This window comes from Pelecanus crispus, chromosome 1 (genome assembly GCF_030463565.1).
Source record: "Pelecanus crispus isolate bPelCri1 chromosome 1, bPelCri1.pri, whole genome shotgun sequence".
In the NCBI taxonomy this organism is placed as follows: domain Eukaryota; kingdom Metazoa; phylum Chordata; class Aves; order Pelecaniformes; family Pelecanidae; genus Pelecanus; species Pelecanus crispus.
Genome location: NC_134643.1, coordinates 14743656 through 14763587, shown reverse-complemented (window position 1 = coordinate 14763587; position 19932 = coordinate 14743656). Strand labels below are relative to the sequence as shown.

The 19932-nt window shown below is 40.4% G+C and overlaps 1 protein-coding gene across 1 annotated transcript in view; it reads left to right on the top strand.

Annotated features, from left to right (window-relative positions):
* The window catches only part of RELN (reelin), a 304962-nt gene that overhangs the window by 265620 nt on the left and 19410 nt on the right, over window positions 1-19932 (top strand). The window contains exons 44-53 of the mRNA XM_075728102.1: window positions 3236-3494; window positions 4760-5009; window positions 7407-7575; window positions 10862-11002; window positions 12372-12549; window positions 14373-14566; window positions 15670-15926; window positions 16701-16855; window positions 17670-17884; window positions 18561-18738. Of these exons, the coding sequence (XP_075584217.1) occupies window positions 3236-3494; window positions 4760-5009; window positions 7407-7575; window positions 10862-11002; window positions 12372-12549; window positions 14373-14566; window positions 15670-15926; window positions 16701-16855; window positions 17670-17884; window positions 18561-18738 (1996 nt within the window). The remainder of the gene's footprint in view (window positions 1-3235; window positions 3495-4759; window positions 5010-7406; window positions 7576-10861; window positions 11003-12371; window positions 12550-14372; window positions 14567-15669; window positions 15927-16700; window positions 16856-17669; window positions 17885-18560; window positions 18739-19932) is intronic.

Below are 19932 nucleotides of genomic sequence, written 5' to 3'. Positions count from 1 at the left end.
ACTAAGAAAACCACATTTAAAAAAAATTACATTAATATAAATTAAACCACATGCTAATTGCATGCTTGCTAACAAATAGGCATTGTTTTCTAATTTATTCAGTATCTTAGCTTATATCCTTGTATTATTACTTTGGAGAGATTGCATTTTCTCCAAGACTTTTCTCCACTGGTCTCTTGTAAACACCCTACTCCTCTCTAATGTTCTGTGGGAAACGTTTTAATAGGCACTTTATCACTTTTTGACTTGTCTTCATTAGCATTGAATCTTTAAATAATGGTTTAATTGCAGAGCTCCACAGTCAATAAAGATGCCTACTTTCTAGCCATTGTATTTTTTAGATAAGCAATTAGTTAACCCTCAGTGAGGTGTAGTATTAGAGGTCCTTGTACTGAATTTGTGAGATTACTCACAGCAAACTTTTTTCAGAACTTGGTAAACACAAACATCAATACTCTGCACTAATTTCCTAGACCATTCTGAAATTAAAAGATTGCTTAACAAAAGATACCAGAGACCTTGTAAGTTGCTCCATTTGACTAAATGACATGTTTTCCTTATTGCTCATGTTCAAAGTACCACCATTTATCTGTTCTCCATGATAGTCTGTAGCTGGATTTGCATATATTGACCTCCAGGTGTTATATGGAGATAAATTACTTCTGTCTTAGTAAAAGGAAAACAAAGCCCTATGTTTAATATCTTGTATATGCTTATGAAAAATAACAGTTATCAACAAATAACTGTATGCTCTCTTCTGAACAGCAAGGCAGACTGCAGCAGTGTTGCTGGGGACTGCTCTTTAGCAACCTAAAGTAATTGCAGTGCGATCTTCTTAATTTCCAGGCTGACTTTATTGGCCACCTGCAAAGTACAACAGATCTGGGCAGAGGTTTCAATTTATGCCAGGAATGATGAGAACCAGTGTTTCTATTAGATCTTTTAAAGGGTACTAGACTCGGTAGTCATATTAAAACCTCCCCTTTTCTTCTGAGACCCCCTGAAGTACACGGGTGAGCAGTGGTGGCAGTGCTGCAAAGCACGCTCACCACCTGCAGATTGCAAGTGGACTCTGCAAGCCACTACCTACTCGTATGACATCTATATTTTAAAGAATTTAACACAGGGGACAATATACTGGTGAGGCTGGACCTCAAATACTGTGTTCAGTTTTGGGCCCCTCAATACAAGAAAGACATTGAGGTGCTGGAGCGTGTCCAAAGAACAGCAACGGAGCTGGTGAAGGGTCTGGAGCACAGGTCTTATGAGGAGCAGCTGAGGGAACTGGGGTTGTTTAGCCTGGAGAAGAGGAGGCTGAGGGGAGACCTTATCGCTCTCTACAACTACCTGAAAGGAGGCTGTAGTGAGGTGGGTATTGGGCTCTTCTCCCAAGTAACAAGTGATAGGACAAGAGGAAATGACCTCAAGTTGCACAAGGGGTGGTTTAGATTGGACATTAGGAAAGATTTCTTCATGGAACAGGTTGTCAGGCATTGGAACAGGCTGCCCAGGGAAGTGGTTGAGTCCCCATCCCTGGACATATTTAAAAGCCGTGTGGATGTGGTGCTTCAGGAATAATGTTAGGTTAAAAGTTGAACTTGATCTTAAAGGTCTTTTTCCACCCTAAACAACTCTATGATTCTATGATCATGGTGATACCAGTAGCTGAAACTGCACAGCATGAAATATCAGGAGGGACAGCATATTTTACGTATTGCATCTGATCAAATCCTTTCAATTCTGAATTACTAGAAGAATATCCACCCATTTTAGTGTTACTAGATCTACAAGAAAACTTTGTTTTTCCATTTATAAATAGGCAGAGCCTTTGCAAAATATCTGTGGGAGGAGAAGAGAGATATTTAAAATGACTTAACTTTTTAATCTGCTACATGTTATGTTACCTATATTTGAGTGGGTTATTACCATATTGGTAAAAATTCAGATAAAAGAATAGCAATCCACAGAGAGCAGATTCGACAGAGACAAGGTTACCTGGGCTTATTTCCTTTGAATTATGTGGTGAATGTCGGAGTAAATCTGAGGAGGCACAAAGCCAGCAGTGAATCCAATCTATTACAGTTGATATGTTGATCCATGAGGGTCCCCAGTGCTCCTTTACAGCACAAGCAATACATTATGTCTGGGACACGGAGGTGGATATAATCTATAGTAAAAGAAGTTATATATAGTAGCAAGAGCAACCGTGAGTCACAGCGAGGGCTAGAATTAATTGACTTGCAGGTCTGGTGTTTTATTGAAGCTTTGTCTGCCCAGCACCTCCGCAGCCTCCACTCCCAGCAGATCTACCTGCAGATCAAACCAGAGCAAGACTTTTGATACAGAATTTCTTTTGCGTTGTTTCATTTAACCATGAGCCAGGCAGCACTAATGAAATAATAATTAGAACAGATACGACACACTAAAGCTGTGCAAAAGCTATGCAAACATGAATTAATACTTGTAATATCCCTGCAAGTCCCATTGGTAAATATCATTACAGGAGCGGTTTCCTCCACTCCAAGTGCCTAGTAGAGCTATTTATGAGCATCGGCTAACAGGAAGAATTTTGCAGTTTGATATGAGTCTACTGTGCTGCTTTGGAGAAGCTGATTAAATAGGGGATGAAAGCGCTGGTGTCACTGGGTGGCTTGGGCTGGCTTCAGGGAAGCCAGCACATTTAAGCACTGTGATTTAGACAAATTTCCCAGGCTGACTAAATGGACAAAATGATCCCTGAAAGTGAAACACACTTTGTTCTCCTGTCCAGACCTTCTCTACTTTATGCCAATGGAAAACTGGGATGCTTACTTTGAATTTAAGCATTTCAGCAAATTCATAGCAAATTATGATCTACTTAGGGCGTCGTTGCTTTTCTGCCACTAAAATCTGTACTGATGGGCTACAGGGATGAAAACTTCACCCAGGATTATTTTTCTGATATTTGCAACACCATCTGCCATGCAGACAAAAGCTCCAAACATAAATGACCAGCTTTGTTCAGTCTCTTCTGCCTGACAAACCAGCACACAGGCAAAATGAATTTTTGTCATCCCCACCTGTCTGTCTATTTATATTCTGGAGGCTTTGAAAAGGAAATCATGAGGTCTCCTAAAGCTGACTCTTACAGCAAGAAATCATGGGGCTAGTCAATAAACAAGCTCCAAGTCTCTCTAGCTGGCTATCTAGGATGTTGCAGAAAAGAAATCTTTCCAGTAATTGCTCCCCCTGTTAGATTTGTGCAGTTCTTCATGAGACTGGGATGCGGCAAGGGGGTGCCAGACCCCAGGAGCCAGCCTGTGCTGCTGCAGTATTCGCTCAATGGGGGCCTTACATGGAACCTTCTCCAGGAGTTTCTCTTCAGTAACTCCAGCAATGTGGGACGATACATCGCCCTGGAAATTCCCTCGAAGGCCCGTTCCAGCTCCACTCGGCTTCGCTGGTGGCAACCATCTGAGAATGGGCATTTCTACAGTCCCTGGGTAATCGACCAGGTAAGGAATCCTCTGGGTTGTTTTTTTCTAATACAACTTTAGACTGTTTTCAGTCTTAATGATTCCCTTTTGTTGGCATATGTCATTTCACTGAGTCAAGCAAAAATGCTTTGTATAAAGATATTCCAGAACTATAATAATCTAGAAAAATAATAGAGCACAATCACTTTTTGCTAATCTTGTGTTTTTAATGCACCGTTTCCATGCAGGGTACTGAACGCGCATTTTGGAGCTAGGGAAGTCCCATACACGGGTAAAGCCACAGGTTCACATTACAGAAGGCCTTACCATGCAACATGCAAGTCTGAATTCAATCTTCAAAAACCTTCATTTAAAATCTATCCAGATATGTCATCGGCTTGGTAGAATGTAATAGGAAAAACTATAGAAAAACATCGATCTATATCCATCTTCTAATTTTGAAAACAGTTTTGTTTCATATTTGAGATTTGCTTCTATAAAGATTATTATATTGCTTTGTATGACTTGGTATAAATCTCAAGAAACCGTACTAAAGTGATTGCACTCTAAGTAGTGTTATTGGGTTGTCCAAGTTCAACTTGCTTAAATATTTATGGGTTTTTTTAAAGGAGTTAGTTCAGGTCCTTAGGAGAAACCCAGAAACCAAACTCCCAGCCACATTCAATGATGTGGTTACAAAGTTTTACTTCCCATCCATCCATTTAAAAATGAAAAAAATCCTCATTCGTTCATTCCTATATCTTCACTGAATGTAGTTATATTAGTTCAGAACAATCAGAACCTGAATTCAGAATAACAAATGAAAATTAATTCTACCTTGCTTGCTGTTGAATAGTAAAATGATGATGTCTTACACTCAATGGCAAAACTGAGACTATTTCCCCAGTTCTTTCAGCAGATGCAGTCTGATAGTAGTGAACCAGATGATAGTAGAGCTGAACAGTCAGTAGGAAAAATGACAGCCTAGTCACTTTGCTCCTACCAACATTTATTTTTGTGAGCAGTTTTACTTCGTCCAGGATGGAGTTCACCTCCCTGAACTTCAGATTTGTATAGCTGAGCCAGTCTCTTTAGGACCCTCTTATAGGAAAAAGATATTCCCCTTCCTCATAACCTAACTTTTTACTTTTTACAAAGTAAATTTGTCCATTTTGGACCAGCAGAATATATATGCACAGATCAGTAAATCTCTTCCTCCTCCAGGATGCTATGTCACGTGTATGTTTGTGAAGACTTCTAGACATACTTTCTTTTCAATAACAATTCCTTTCCTAATGTTTCAGATTCTTATTGGAGGAAACATCTCTGGCAATACGGTATTAGAAGACGATTTCACCACACTGGATAGTAGAAAGTGGCTGCTCCATCCTGGTGGAACAAAGATGCCCGTCTGTGGCTCTACTGGGGATGCTCTAGTGTTCATTGAGAAAGCTAGCACCCGCTACGTTGTCACCACTGACATCGTTGTCAACCAAGACTCTTTCTTGCAAATAGATTTTGCAGCATCCTGCTCTGTCACGGACTCCTGTTATGGTAATGACTTCTTAGTAAATCCTGCCCTTCCTCTCCTGCACAGGAAAGTTCACTTGTTTTCTGGTTCCGTTATTCATTATAACAAGAACTGAGAAACAAAAGAAAGCTGCATGTTTCTGTTAGGAATTGTAATATCAGGGGTTTTATTCTAGGTGTCTGAAGCCTAAGATAAACTAAAGCATATTATTCCGTCCAAGCACTTCAGTTGCAGTTCAATTCATTTAAGAAAAAAACTAACAGCTGTCTTACTCAAATCCATTTACCAGTATATGGTATCCACTGCTTGGGGTGATGTTGTGGTTCTAATAACAAGCAGCTGGGTGTTTCCAGCATATGTTTCTTGGCTTGTGGGTTTGCATTTTTGGTGAAGTCTCAGTTCAGATCTCACTTGAATCTGTATAACTAAGAAATCATTTGCATCAGCATACATCTGGCACATGCTAAGCCAGCATCAACTGCAAAAATTTCTATCGTCCATGTGAAATAATGAACATGTATATATATGTATGTATGCTGGTGCTGAGGGACATGGTCTAGTGGTGGACTTGGCAGTGCCAGGTTAACGGCTGGACTTCATGACCTTAAAGGTCTTTTCCAAACTAAATGATTCTGTGATTCTATGCGTGTATGAATGTGTGCATAGATATGTGCACCTATATGTGTATATATACATATACACATAATGATGCAGTTTTTAATTACCTAGCTTCCTTTTTTCCATATGATGTGTATTCAGTGCAGAGCATGCTTTTATACCCATATATGTATATATACAGACATAGACATACATATACACATATAAATAAAAACAGGCTCTGCACTTAATAAACATCACATGGAAATTAACAATTGGTTCATTATGTGAATTTTAAGATGCACAAGAAATAGGTCTTCCTAGCTTTTGAATGCTTGTTTGTACATCTTAAATTACATTCTTTTAGCGTAGGGTTTTGCGGTATAGATTTTTTTTATGAGGAGGAGAACACAACATGTTGCAGCATGTAGCATGTGTTAATTGACTGGGTTGCTGACTATTCCTCTAGAATTCTGCATAAAAATGGGAAAAAGTTTTACATGAAGTTCGAGAAGTGGTTCTCTGATTTTGCTATTCTGAAGCCAATGGAAGTAACTGAGATATGTTACTGACATGCTTAACAATATTTTTTTTCTTTTGGTATTAAAAAGACTGAGGCATCCTAAGATCATCTCTGCTATGTTTAAAAGTGTTTTGGCAGCTTAGCTATATACTGGCAAAGAAACAGTTCCTTCTTTTTTTGTTTCTTTGTCTACTACACTTACCATTATCTTAATATACTGTTAAATTAGGCAGCACACTACCTAATCACGCTTCCGGTCATGATGAGCAAAGCATTTCTTTTTGGTGATGGAGAGTTAACACTAAAAACTCACTTACCCTTGTTTGTATCCACTTGTCCTTGTATTTCTATAGCACTGTCTTCTGTGCTTAGACATCAAGTAGGACTGATTGGGTGATTAAGGTCATTCTCTGTGCATGAGGGTAGAAGAAATGGGTCTGTAGTAATCAAAAAAGATCGCAGATTTACCACCCCTGTCACTGCAAACACGCTCCATGTTTTACACAGCCAGAATGCCTGGCAGCTGGAACATTTACTTCAAGTTACAGTTCTGTGCCTATTATTATTTACTTTTTAATGGCTGCATAAAAGTTTAACTTGAAGTATTTAGTGAGCTTGACTAACCTTTATTTTTCATAATAAAAGTTTAAAAGCTATAAACATCAAAACAATGAAATTGCTGATTTTTGCTGAGAAATGAATACATTAGTTTAATGTGGCTGGACTGTGTTTGAATGAAAACAAGCTCACTGACTAACAAACTCAATTTAAAATCGTTTATGCTGGATAATGAAATGAGCTGGTCTGGAGGGGGGTGGAAGAGAGACTAAACCATATTGTGAGAGAGACAAAAGTTTGAATTTGAGTGGTGTTCTGTCTTAGACAAAGGTTACATCCAGCTGAATCTCATCTTTTAACCTGAAAAACAAAAAAGTCACTGGTCATGATGCTGTCACATCACTTTCTTACATGCTGCAGCTACAGAAATTGCCTTGACTTAATCCTGGAGATTTGACAGATGACTTTGTCTTTGCACCTGTGGTCCCTCCAGTTAGGTGGTGGACGCGGAGGATTACTGCAGCCTTCTCCTGAGCTATACCTGCTCAGCAACATGTAACATATCCTCCAGCACTGCCATGGAAGAGGGTAGCTTTGTGCTTCTGACACAAGGGTTTGAAAAGTTTTGAGTGGTTATTTTGTCAGCGTAGACTTCTGACTAACACTCTCTGAGGTTACCAGTTTATTGTAGACCTATGGATAAGTCTCTAAATTAAGTAACTAACCATCTTTCCACCCTTAGCTATCGAACTGGAATATTCAGTGGACCTTGGGCTGACCTGGCACCCGATTTTGAGAGACTGTCTTCCCACTAATGTGGAATGCAACAAGTACCATCTCCAGAGAATTCTCATTTCGGACACTTTCAACAAGTGGACCCGGGTTACTTTGCCTCTGCCTCCCTATACTAGGTATCTCCCTCTGGTTTTCTGCAGAATAAATCTAAATGCATAACTATGTATTGAGGCATGATACATTACAGCATTAAAATAATTGTACTTTGCCATTTTTGTTTGGTCCATGTATATAGCAACAAATAAGTATATGAATAATGAAACCTCATCCTGCTTTGCATAAAAATTGCAAAGCTACTATGTGGGTTTACGTTTTTTGGTTATTTAAAGATAGGAAATGCTTGTCTGTCTTGTCCTGGGGAGGGACAGGGGGAACTTTTTAAAGAATCTCATGTTATTGTCAGCCTCACTAAATTCTGGTTGTTTTGGTGGGTAATTGGACTGGCTGAATCCCCACTGCACCCTGTGCTTGCTGTTGTTGGCTGTGAGCTGGTGTTTTACATGTAGCACTTTTCAGGCTTCTTGTTTTTCTGTACATTCCTTGTATCCTTTGTGTCTCTCTCAGCTTTGATGCTCTCATCATTGTCTTTACAGGTGCCCCATTTTCATCTGCTCTTCCTTTTCCCACATTCTTTTGTCTTTGAGGGAAGACAAATTGTGGGATTTGTTGGGAGGTAGCAGTGAAAGAGGCTGTTTTGGACTGACAGTGCTATTGGGAGTGCTGCCTTAGGTTCCCTACAGTGCCCCGAAAACTGCTGGATTTTTTTGTTTGTCAAAAAGATCCATCTAGGGACAGCTGGGTAGTTCAGCCTTCCAGTTTGTGTCATTCTTGATGTGTTGTTTTGCAGTGATAGCTGTGACTGTCCCCTGCACAGTCATGCCTGATAAAGCCGGCATAGAGCTAGCCCAAAGTAAAGCCCTGCAAACACAGGTAGCGTGGACATCAGGCTCTCAGCACAACTTGACTCTACAGCTTTGCTCCTGTTGCTGAGCCCAGTCTCCTCACGTAGGCATAGGCTGAGCTAACTGCAGGCACAGAAGTACCACAGCACAGGCAGAGCCTATGCTTGTTTGAGAGGGTTGTTATGAAAGATGCCAGCTAATGCACAGACAAGTCTGGAAACGGAGACATTTATTTTTCAGCAATTGTACTGACAGCGCCTATACAGTTGCCACATGTTTTGAAACTAGTAGTGGAAAAATCCATGGTCTATTACTAATCATTTGGGGCATCTAGACTCTTCCCTATCTTCAGTGCAGTGCTTCACATCAAGTAATAGTGCTTTTTTAAGTACCTGTTGCCAGCATTAATCTCCTCTGCTTCCTCTTTTGTACTGCTTCACTACATATTGTCTGTAAAATCCATCACCCCAACAGTTCTTGTATAAAGTCTGTAAATTTTTGTTCAGGAGGGGCTTTCTGGGGCTGAATAGGATAAATCAGGACTGGGGACGATGTTCCAAACCAATTGAATTTGGACCTGAAAGGAACCTACCACCTGAGATAAAGTCAGGTTTATAAATAACTGTGATTTTAAGACTGGAAAGTTTTTGAGCAGTATATGTCAAAAGAAGAAGTCTGATGCCCTACTGTGGCAAAGATAGCTCTTCTGTCCAATCCAATAATTGTATTTGTTGGCTCAAGTAATACCATTTCCCAGAGATACTATGATAGGGATTGCATGAGAGAGGTTATGACAACCTTAGCTCACAAGCAAGGGTTAAGCTTTAGTATAAGGAAAAGTCAGCTAATAGGCCCTTTAGTCTAGATGCAATATAATTTTTATGCTGCTTTATTATTTCAAGCTGTGTAATAGCAGGTGTCTGTCTCCAATTGTTTGTGCCTGTATGTTTTAGGGACATGCAGGCTATATAATCAATAGCTTGGTCTGGTGCACAGCACCCATATTTATGGAGCCTTTTAGGGGTCGTGTACCCCAGAGTGCTATCTAACCTCTGGCCTGTAGAAGGCAATGAACACTTAGTTTTAACTTAGACTCAGAGCTGGTCTTAAAATGCAAATGCAAATACAAAGTTTCTGCCAGGAGCATCAGCTCCATAAATTGTTAAAGTGCCAAACCTAAAGCAGGCAGTGTACGATATAGGTTCTTGTCTTTATTCCTAAAGGATTTCTTCACAATTTATGCTTTTTTTTTTTTTTGAATATGCTATTTGGTGAGCAGCTAGACAGCACAGCAGTAGATTTCTCTTTGGATAAACTTGTTATTCATTCACCTCGTGTAACATGTTTACAAAGAAATGATTCATAGGATAACATTGACCTTACCATAAAAGGTCTATTTTTACACTGAATAAATTTGGGGGATTTTGCTGTTTATTTGTTTTGGTGTTTACAATAATTGTGATTTCTCTTTGAGTTTCAAAAGAAGAGAGACTACACAAAGTTCAATGCTGCCATCTAGTGCTGTACAGCAAAACATGGACTAGTTTGAATTTAAAATGGGATTTTTGAAAAGTTACAGAAATTGATCTACTTGCAGCTATTCAAATGTAGGTGTCTACTGCTGCATGAGCTGAATAGTTGCTTGGTGTCCCCTGACTGTTTTGGCTAGGTTTTCATCATCTATTTTGGTAGCTGGGACACTTAATTCACATATAGCTACATCAAAGCAAGGTGTTTAAATAGGCAGCTAAGCCCCCTTTAATCAACAAAATTAAAATGATTTACTGGAAGGAGCCAGGATCACACCATAGATCGTTTCTAACATTTCCAGCCAAGCACTGGATGGAGGGGAGGGAGGAAACTGCAAAACCAGGGTCACGCCGCAAGCCCTGCATGCGTGCTCTCACCTGTCCCCTGTGGATTTATAAATGGCAGCATCTTGCCTAGGAGCCAATCCACTCCCTAGAGCTGCTCTTACCTAAGTATAGTTGGGAGAAGTCATAGAGAAAAAGCTGGGTCAGTTTGTTGACTTGAACTGAAGCAATAAAACTCAGGCTCAGGGTGAAACTTGGAGGATTTGGGTGATTCTGGATTGATCCAGCTCCCAGCTATCCCTCAAGCTGATTCATCCTGGGACATGGTTATGACTGGTCTGAGCTTCCCTTTGGCCATATCACCTTCTTCCCACCCTCTTCTCTACTGCACCAACTACAGCCCACTTGCTTTGCTCTCACCGGCGGTCCCTTTCCTACCTCCCACACTCTCAGTATGCTACCAAGCACCTGTGCTTTGTCCTGCTCTCAAAATGTGGGCATGCTGTTCCTGGCTTTTCAGGGACCTTGTTGTCAGGACTCAGCCCTGGGTTGTGCTGATATCAAACAAATCTTCCAGACGCAGTCTAGCCTCAAGACTGATGTTTCCTTTCAGTCAAAATAAAGATTAGCTTAGCTAGAAATATAGCTAGAAATATTACCTTCCTGTTTTTCTTTCTCTCCCAAAGGTCTCAAGCAACTCGTTTCCGCTGGCACCAGCCTGCTCCTTTCGATAAGCAGCAAACGTGGGCAATTGATAACGTCTATATTGGGGATGGCTGCATAGACATGTGCAGCGGCCATGGGAAGTGCACACAAGACAACTGTGTGTAAGTGCCATTTGTTCCCTGTCCTGCCCAGTGCTGTAGCATTTCACTCCTCCTTTGTCATTTTAACGAACTTGCAGGAAAGACTTTGATACAAATTTTAAAAGGAAGGTGGATTTTGCTGTTAAAACTGAGCAGGGCACTGGGACCACTTGGGAAGAGAAATAACAAGGAAGGGTAAGTGCAGGGGTTGGCTCTGCCGGACCTCTGCAGGCTCGCACATCGTGGGCAATGCTGCTGGTCCTTTCCTCAGTGGCAATGCATCGCCTCTGCTGCTGCCTGTGCTGAATCTTGGCTGCCTTCACACCAGGTAGGGAGAAGGGATCCCTTGAGTTTGCATACCCCTCTAGGAACATACAGTCCTGGAGCTTCCCAGAAGATGTCATCCTTATTCCAAAGGGGTTTCACGCTTTGTCCCCATTCCCTCGTCCTGGCACTGGGTGCAAAGGAGCTGGGCTGGAGGTGGGACATGTCCACTAAGCAGAAGGCTATACGCCAGTTCTTCACAAGGCCAGATTTTGCCTTGGGACTGGTGTTGGCTTGATGGCCTGATGCTTCTGGTCTACGGTAGGGTTTGCCAGTGGAGACAGACTGGCTTGAGCCTCAAACTGTCTGTGTAACAGCCCACGTAGAGCCCTGCAAAGCTAACTAACAACAAACCAGATCTCCCCAGATTTGTCTGTCTGGCAACAGAGAAATACCTTCCAGATGGATGTATTGCTTTTTTCCAGCCACAAATGGCAACAGAAATGGGAGAATGGTTGTATGACTGCACTGTGACTCTGTTTGTTAGAAATATATTCTGCTGCAGAATAGACATATTATTGTGTTGTCCTCTGTCCTGACAGCACTGAGGTACCAAGGCACGATCCCCCTGGTGAAATGTGCATAGTAGCAGAACACATTTCCGTGCCATTATCCAATCTTTGACACATTATAAGAAGGCTTTTCAGAGGCAAAAAAGGGGGCACTATATAAAGAAACAACAGGAAAGTACCCAGCCACTAAAATTGTACAGAAACTTACTTAAAATTTAACATTAACAGGACATTCTTAGGCTTGGCACATTCTCTTAGGTTTATCTATCCAAGTACAATGCATTTTACGGATTTTACTCTGTGCTGGAGTGTACTCTGTATTACCAGCTTGAATGATACGTAATACTAGCCTTCCTAAAGTCATTTTTGTTTCATATTAATGACAAAAAGTGGCAGATGTTTGAAACCCCCATATACCAGTTGTGTTCTAGTAAATGATGCAGACAGCCTCTATACGGAGTAAGATGGCAACTTAATGTGGAATAACATAGCCCTGATTAAACCTCCGTGCAGAGCCTTTGCCAGCTGAAGTTTGCATTTGTTTTCCTCTGCAGCTGCGATGAGCACTGGGGTGGGCTGTACTGCGACGAGCCAGAGACGCCCCTTCCAACACAACTGAAAGATAACTTCAATCGCTCGCCATCGAACCAGAACTGGCTGACGGTGAACGGAGGCAAACTGAGCACGGTCTGCGGGGCGGTAGCCTCTGGGATGGCTCTTCACTTCAGCGGGGTGTGTGTTCAGCACAGGGGCCAACTCACTCCATTTGACAGCATAAATGGGACTGATTTTAAAAGTTAAATAAATAGCAAGGTGTTAAAAATATCAGCATAACATATTAAACATATAACTGTCCTGGTTTCAGCTGGGATAGAGTTAATTTTCTTCCTAGTAGCTGGCATAGTACTGTGGTTTGGATTTAGGATGAGCATAATGTTGATAACACAACTGATGTTTTAGTTGTGGCTAAGTATTGCTTACACTAGTCAAGGGCTTTTCAGCTCCCCAAGCTCTGCCAGGTACACAAGAAGCTGGGAGGGGGCACAGCCAGGACAGCTGACCCAAACTGGCCAAAGGGCTATTCCATACCATATGGCGTCATGCCCAGTATAGAAACTGGGGGGAGTTGGCCGGGGGGCAGCGATCGCTGCTTGGGGACTGGCTGGGTGTTGGTCAGCAGGTGGCGAGCAATTGCACTGTGCATCACTTGTTTTGCATATTCTTTTATCATTATTATTATTATTACTTTCTCTTCCTCTGCTGTCCTATGAAATGTCTTTATCTCAACCCATGGGTTTTACTTTTTTTCTCAATTCTCTCCCCCATCCCACTGGGGCAGGGGAGGGTGAGCGAGTGGCCGTGTGGTGCTTAGTTGCCAACTGGGGTTAAACCACAACAATAACATATAAAAAAACCTTACATCCTTTGCCTAGCTGAAGGTCAAAGTCAGACAGGTCCTATAGACTAGGGCCAGCCAGAAACACTCCAGGAAAGCAGATACTGTGTTCTGGGCTATGCTGTAGCCAGGAAAATGAGATATAGTGTGTGTGCCTCCTGAAAAGAGCCGTGAAGGGGCCTTTGGAGGCGGGGCTGATAGCTTAAAGCAGAGTCCAAATATGTAGGCATTCAATTCCACTCACTCATAGTAGCCTCCTCATAGCACTTATAACTTCCAGAGACCAGAGTTTGGTGTGGCTTCTAATCAGACCACAGAGGTAAATTAATAACGAGGTATTTGCATGTGTATAACCTGCACTTGGTCCTTGAAAATACATCCATGTGTAGCCTCATCCTTCACATATTTTATTGTTGTTTTTTTTCAGAGTAAGCTCAGGGTAAAATTTCCTGGTTTAGCTACACACGTAGGTATATAACCCAGACTGCTGCTGAATTTGCTTACAGATAAGCTCAGGATTATAAAAATAGTATTTTAGCAACATGCAAAACTTATGCTCATAGATCTCTTCCATGCAAATTTATAACTAGGTTCAAACTGATGCAAGTTTTCTAAATTAAACAGAAGCATTACATTTCCACTCCCTTACAGTAGGACTAAGCAGGCACCACTAACTAATAGACTAAGCAATGTGAAATATATAAGGGATTATGGGAAAACACACATATTAAAATTGCTGTGCCGTTTGATGGTTTGCATAAATTGAGCCATTAGCGCATAATCAGTGATTCATTAACTCTGCCTGGAAAACCTTGTGTTTTACACTGGAGGCATGGATTTTTGTAACTCTTGTATTCAGAAGAAAGGCAAATACAATTCTTGATACTTATCTTGTAAAGCTGTAGGTACAAGTAGCAACGGGTATGAATACACAACAGGAATTTTTAAGATGGAACATAACTGAAATTATGTCCTCAGGGAAGAATATTTATTGTTCTGTTGTAGCTTTACCTTTGTTATAATTATTATAATTTTTTACAATTTTGAAGGTTTTACAACATGAAGTTATATTAATAGTGACTGCACAGTCTAACACTTTTTATGTTCATAAGTTTTGCCAGCCAACACCAGCCAACATGTTTTTTTCATTGCTTTTAAGGGCTGCAGCCGTATGTTAGTTACAGTGGACTTGAACCTCACCAGTGCAGAATTCATCCAGTTTTATTTCATGTATGGATGTCTGATAACTCCTAATAACCGCAACCAAGGAGTGCTGCTGGAGTATTCTGTGAATGGCGGAATCACCTGGAGCCTCTTAATGGAAATTTTCTATGATCAATTCAGCAAGCCCGGGTTTGTAGATACCTTCTTCTGCCTATATAATTTTCTGTACTAAAGTAAGGTGGTCTTGAATGTTTCATAAGAACCTGTGGGACATATTACTGCTGTGGTTTGGATGTCAGATCTTTAAGAGTTCAGCCTGTCCAGTCCTGCAAGCATTTATAAATGGCCTTAGTGCATGTGCTGGAGCATCAGGATTTGTGCAGCTGCTAGGCGAGCAATATAAGGGTAGTAAGGAGTCTGTAGCAGTCTGGTAGATTTGTAAATGGTTGCAGGAAGATAAATTAATAGCTAGTGTAATGACGTCCATCCTGTTCTTTAAGATACTTTAATTTGCAATCTAGTTTCTTACTGACAAGAGCAGAAAGTCATTGCTTGAACTAGTTAGAAAATTGTGTGTAGAGGAGAAACTGAATTTCTGCAGATATCCATCAAAAGAATGGATACACTCAAGCCCTATTTTCAGATATTTGTGAGATTCAAATCATACATAGATATGGGTGGACCTCTTCCTCACTGACTGATCTAAAAGACTCAAAGAAAATGGGGCTGGGAGGGACCCATTATTTGTTATTTCATTTGAACACGCCAAGAAATGACTAGCACTTTAATTAGGCAAGAGATTTAAGTGTACTATCATCTACTGTTGTAATGGAAATAAGAAAATTGTACTGGAACATTCCTATCTGCTGAATGGCTCCAGGTTGAAAATAGTAATCTTAATTTTACTTCAACGTTCTCTTTCTTAACACTTCCCTTAATAAGTACCTTATGGTCATACAGTGCTAGTCTAGACCATTGCACTTGGTCCCATAAGCACAGTTGGAGCACGCGAGGTTGCTCAAACCATGCCACAGTCTGGCTGCTGGCCCTTCCCACCTCGCTCTGAGCCCCTGTCCCAGGGATGACATTGGGAGTGATCAGGAAGGCTTTTGTTTCAGCAGTCTCCTGTAGGGGAACATAGGCTAGATCACCCGGTCTTTTTCTTCTTTCCCAACTTCCACATACTCTAGAAAACAATGGGAATGGACCTGGTCAAAGCACCCAGCACAGAGCATTGAGAAGTGTCCTCCTCCTGCGGCTTTCCTACAACTAATTTCCACTTTTTATTTCAGTTTTGTGAACATCCTTCTTCCCTATGATGCCAAAACCATTGGGACACGCTTCCGCTGGTGGCAGCCTAAACACGATGGCCTGGACCAGAATGACTGGGCTATTGACAACGTGTTGATCTCCGGCTCAGCTGACCAGAGAACAGTGATGCTGGACACCTTCAGCAGCGCTCCCCTGCCGCAGCATGAGCGCTCCCCTGCTGACGCAGGGCCCACCGGGAGGATCGCCTTTGACATGTTCATGGAAGACAAAACTACAGGTAAAGGTTTCACGCAGATCTGAATTAAAGAGCAAGAAGTCAGTGCAGAGATTTCCAAATCTTGCTGAGCCTCTGCATCTTTGTCTCACTGTGACGGATATCACAGGCAATCCCATCACTACAGGGGTCTTGTCTTTTGGTTTTAGTTCACAAAATGCAAAATGAAAAGATGTAATGTAACTTCTCTTTTTTACTGCATGAATTTACTTAGAAGATTAATTTCTTTTCAAAGAAGGAAAAAAGGATTAAAAAGTGCCAGGTTATTCTAAGCATATTTCTTAACCTGAGTATCTGTTTCCTATTTCCTAACTTTTTAAAACATTCTTTAGGGAAGTTAAGTTACATTTTACAACAAAACTTGGTAGAGGATGTATTTCTGGCTGTTTGCAAGGCTTAACAGCTAACAGTGCTGGGGTACCCTTTGTGCAGACCTGTAGGCAACATCCATTAAAAAGTTCTCCCATAATGTCCACTGTGACAGAAGTTTATGTTTTGAGTAAGTCTCAGATCCTTACTTCTTGAACATGAAAAAATAATGCTATAATGCTTATGTAAGAGAGTAGTAAGAGGTGCTTTGAGTAATAAATGTGATAAATGTAATAAATATTTACATGGGAAAGATGGGGTACTGATGTTCTCAGGGGCAATACTAAATAATTCTCACGTAGGCTGAAAAATAAAGCCATGAATCACCTTTAGTGGTTAACACTGTTCCCTGTTTTCTTTAATTTATATTGTCATTGCATATTACTGGCATTGCCATTTCTTTTCAAGTGAATGAACACTGGTTATTCCATGATGATTGCTCAATTGAGAGGTTTTGTGATTCTCCTGATGGTGTCATGATCTGCGGGAGCCATGACGGCAGAGAGGTCTACGCAGTCACCCATGACCTGACTCCTACAGAAGGCTGGATTATGCAGTTCAAGGTAAAATCTCTGTCTGCAATATAATTATTCAAAACCACATTTTGCTCCAGGTCTAAGTAGATTTTTCAGGAGGTAGGAAGATATATAGGCTTACGCATGAGCCATTCCTTGCAGGGAAAAGTGTTATTATTAGGCCATCCTCATTTTTCCTGCCTACTTCGTGTTGGTCAGCTTTAATACCACAGGCTGTTCTCAGAGGTGATGCACTCTTCCAGCACAGCAGTTGTATGGACATCGTGTAATAAGGATATTACACATATATAAGGTGCCTATTTCGTTAGAGCTGCTTGGTGAGGGAAAAGCAGCTCCAAAGTAGTCCACACCACTCCTATGTTGTCATGCATTCACATCAAACCTGCACCCAAACTGCCCTTCATACACCCCTTTACCTAAATTAAATAAATAACCCAGCAACATATGGAAGCTGTAAGAGCCTTCTGCACATCTCTCCCATAAAGACAGTCTGCCTAACATAACCGAGCTGGGTGGCTGCCTCTATATTCAAATACTCAAATCTTAGGTTGTGTGGGACGGGAGAATAACTTTATTAGTTATGGGGTGCTGGGGTATAAGGCACAAGTGTCAAAACCTGGAAAACCAGAAATGTGAGCTAAGTAGAACAAAATGAAACTCAGAATGTTCTCAATCTTGGGAATATTGATGAGATCTGTGGATGACTGGTAGCATACAAGCACTGTTACTGCCATCATTTCAAGCAAAATTTGGCAGTCAGTTTTCAGGTTCAAATATTTTTTTTAAACTGTAAGCACCACCACAATTAATTCTAATGTACTTATGCTCTCTTCTTTATTAGGTTTCTGTTGGATGCAAAACCTCAGAAAAACTTGCACAAAATCAGGTCCACGTACAGTATTCCACTGACTTTGGTGTTAGCTGGAGTTACTTAGTACCTCAGTGTTTACCAGCCGATCCAAAATGTTCTGGGAGTGTTTCACAGCCATCTGTCTTCTTTCCCACAAAAGGATGGAAAAGAGTAACTTACTCACTGCCTGAAAACCTTGTGGGCAAGTAAGTGTGAATTCACTAATCATTTTTTCTTGGATTCAGTACCTTCTGAAAAACACAACAGGAAATACATCTGCCTGTTCATTTTCTTTCAAAGAAAGTGCAGACTAGCAGCATTCATGTTCACTACATATGCTGCATAATTTTATTTCCTATCAATCAAGATTGACCATGACTCTTGGTCTGAACAACTAGCAAAGTTATCCTTTTTTCTCCGCAGTCTGCTCCAGTACAGCATGTTCTGCTCTGTTCAGACAGCCGTGGTCAATTAGAGAGTAGATTTATGATGTTACTGAGTGGGAAAGTTACCCTTATTGTCTGCAGCAGTCCACACATATGCAAACCATTTGTCTTTTCCTGCAAAATTAAAATCTTTTATATTCATTGAGTAATCTGCTCAGAAAGTATAACCAAAATTGAAATTCACTTGCAAGAAGCCAGAATAGCTTTTTCCAGCTTGAGCAGTGTCTGGATCTGTCCATATATCGTAGGTAGTACCTGTGTGAAGAAGACAATATGGATATGTATAAAATCAATTTCAACAGATACTGCCAGGTATTACTTGTGGAAGCTTGGAGGATAGTACACTTATAAGTATATTGTGTTTCACCCACCCTTTTTCAATTGAGCAAAGTTGTTTTATACATATGTCTGTTTTTCTTCATTCCTTTATATCTAGTCCCGTGAGGTTTCGGTTCTACCAGAAATACTCAGATATGCAGTGGGCCATCGATAATTTCTATCTGGGCCCTGGTTGTCTGGAAAACTGTAGAGGTCATGGAGACTGCCTGAAAGAGCAATGCATCTGTGATCCCGGGTATTCGGGACCAAACTGCTATCTGACCCAAACACTGAAGGTAATTTTATTGCATGTTTTAAAGTGTGAATTTTGCCATGTATTTGGTTGAGAAAGAGAGACGGAGAGAGAAAGAGATCAATCCCACTGGAAATTTAGCTTTGATTCCTGTCAGCCTGAAGATACTCAAATCCATTTTCAGCCCTTTTATCATTTTTTAACAAAACTATCACTGCAGTATCCAAGAATGGGTTTGTTCCTTTGCAAATAACACTGTCCGATAAAGCTGTGACAAAGTTCATTGATCATCATCCTTAGATCATCATTATATGATCTATAACATCCTGGCACATATGATTATATTTGATTGAGACCTGTAGAAAGATTGTTTTTATCATGAAAGAGATTACTGAAGTGGGGAATACAAGAAAATGACATAAAATTAGATAAAATTAATTCACTTAGCTGTTATTAGTGTTACCCTATAACAAGGGAGTGAAATCTAGTTAGATATTGCTAATTTAAAAGTTAAAATATTTTAAAAACTTAACATATTTAGAAAAGAATACGTAAGGAACCCCAAATTAGTTTAAAATGCAGTGTTTATCATCTCATTTTTTTCTACATCAGGTAAGAACAGAATAGGTACATGCTCCACAGAAACAACGGGTTAAGCAGTATTCTGTCTAAAGAGTATATAACCAACTTTTCAGTTATCACATAATTTGAATTATTATAACCTTCTGCTTTTCATCTAGGATACTAATTACATGAACAAATATCATTACCTGTTTGCAATTTTTCATTAGTAATGTATTCTTCACATTAAGGACATGTGGGATAAAATACTAGCAATTTTAGGGGAGTTTTACTACTATCACCTTAACGCCAGGATTTCACTCATGGCATTGCTTTTACTGCATGCCTGGAGGTAAGTGGAAATCAGAGATACATTCTAGATGGTTTTCACTGCAAACATTTGTGCAGACAGTTGCATAAATGCATATTCACTACAACAACCCTAAAATTTCATTGCAGTACTGGTTTTGCTGGGGAAAAAATACAGAATAGCAATTTCTCCCATACGAGTGGTGTCACATAGCCTTAAATTACCACAGTTATGATTCAGACCCATTCATTTGCACATGCAAATTTTTTTGTGCTGGATTACCTTTCATGTATGTTAAAATCTAGCCCTAACATATTTTCACATTTAGCCAATTCAGTTCAAGAGGTTAAATGTTCAGCCAAAAGT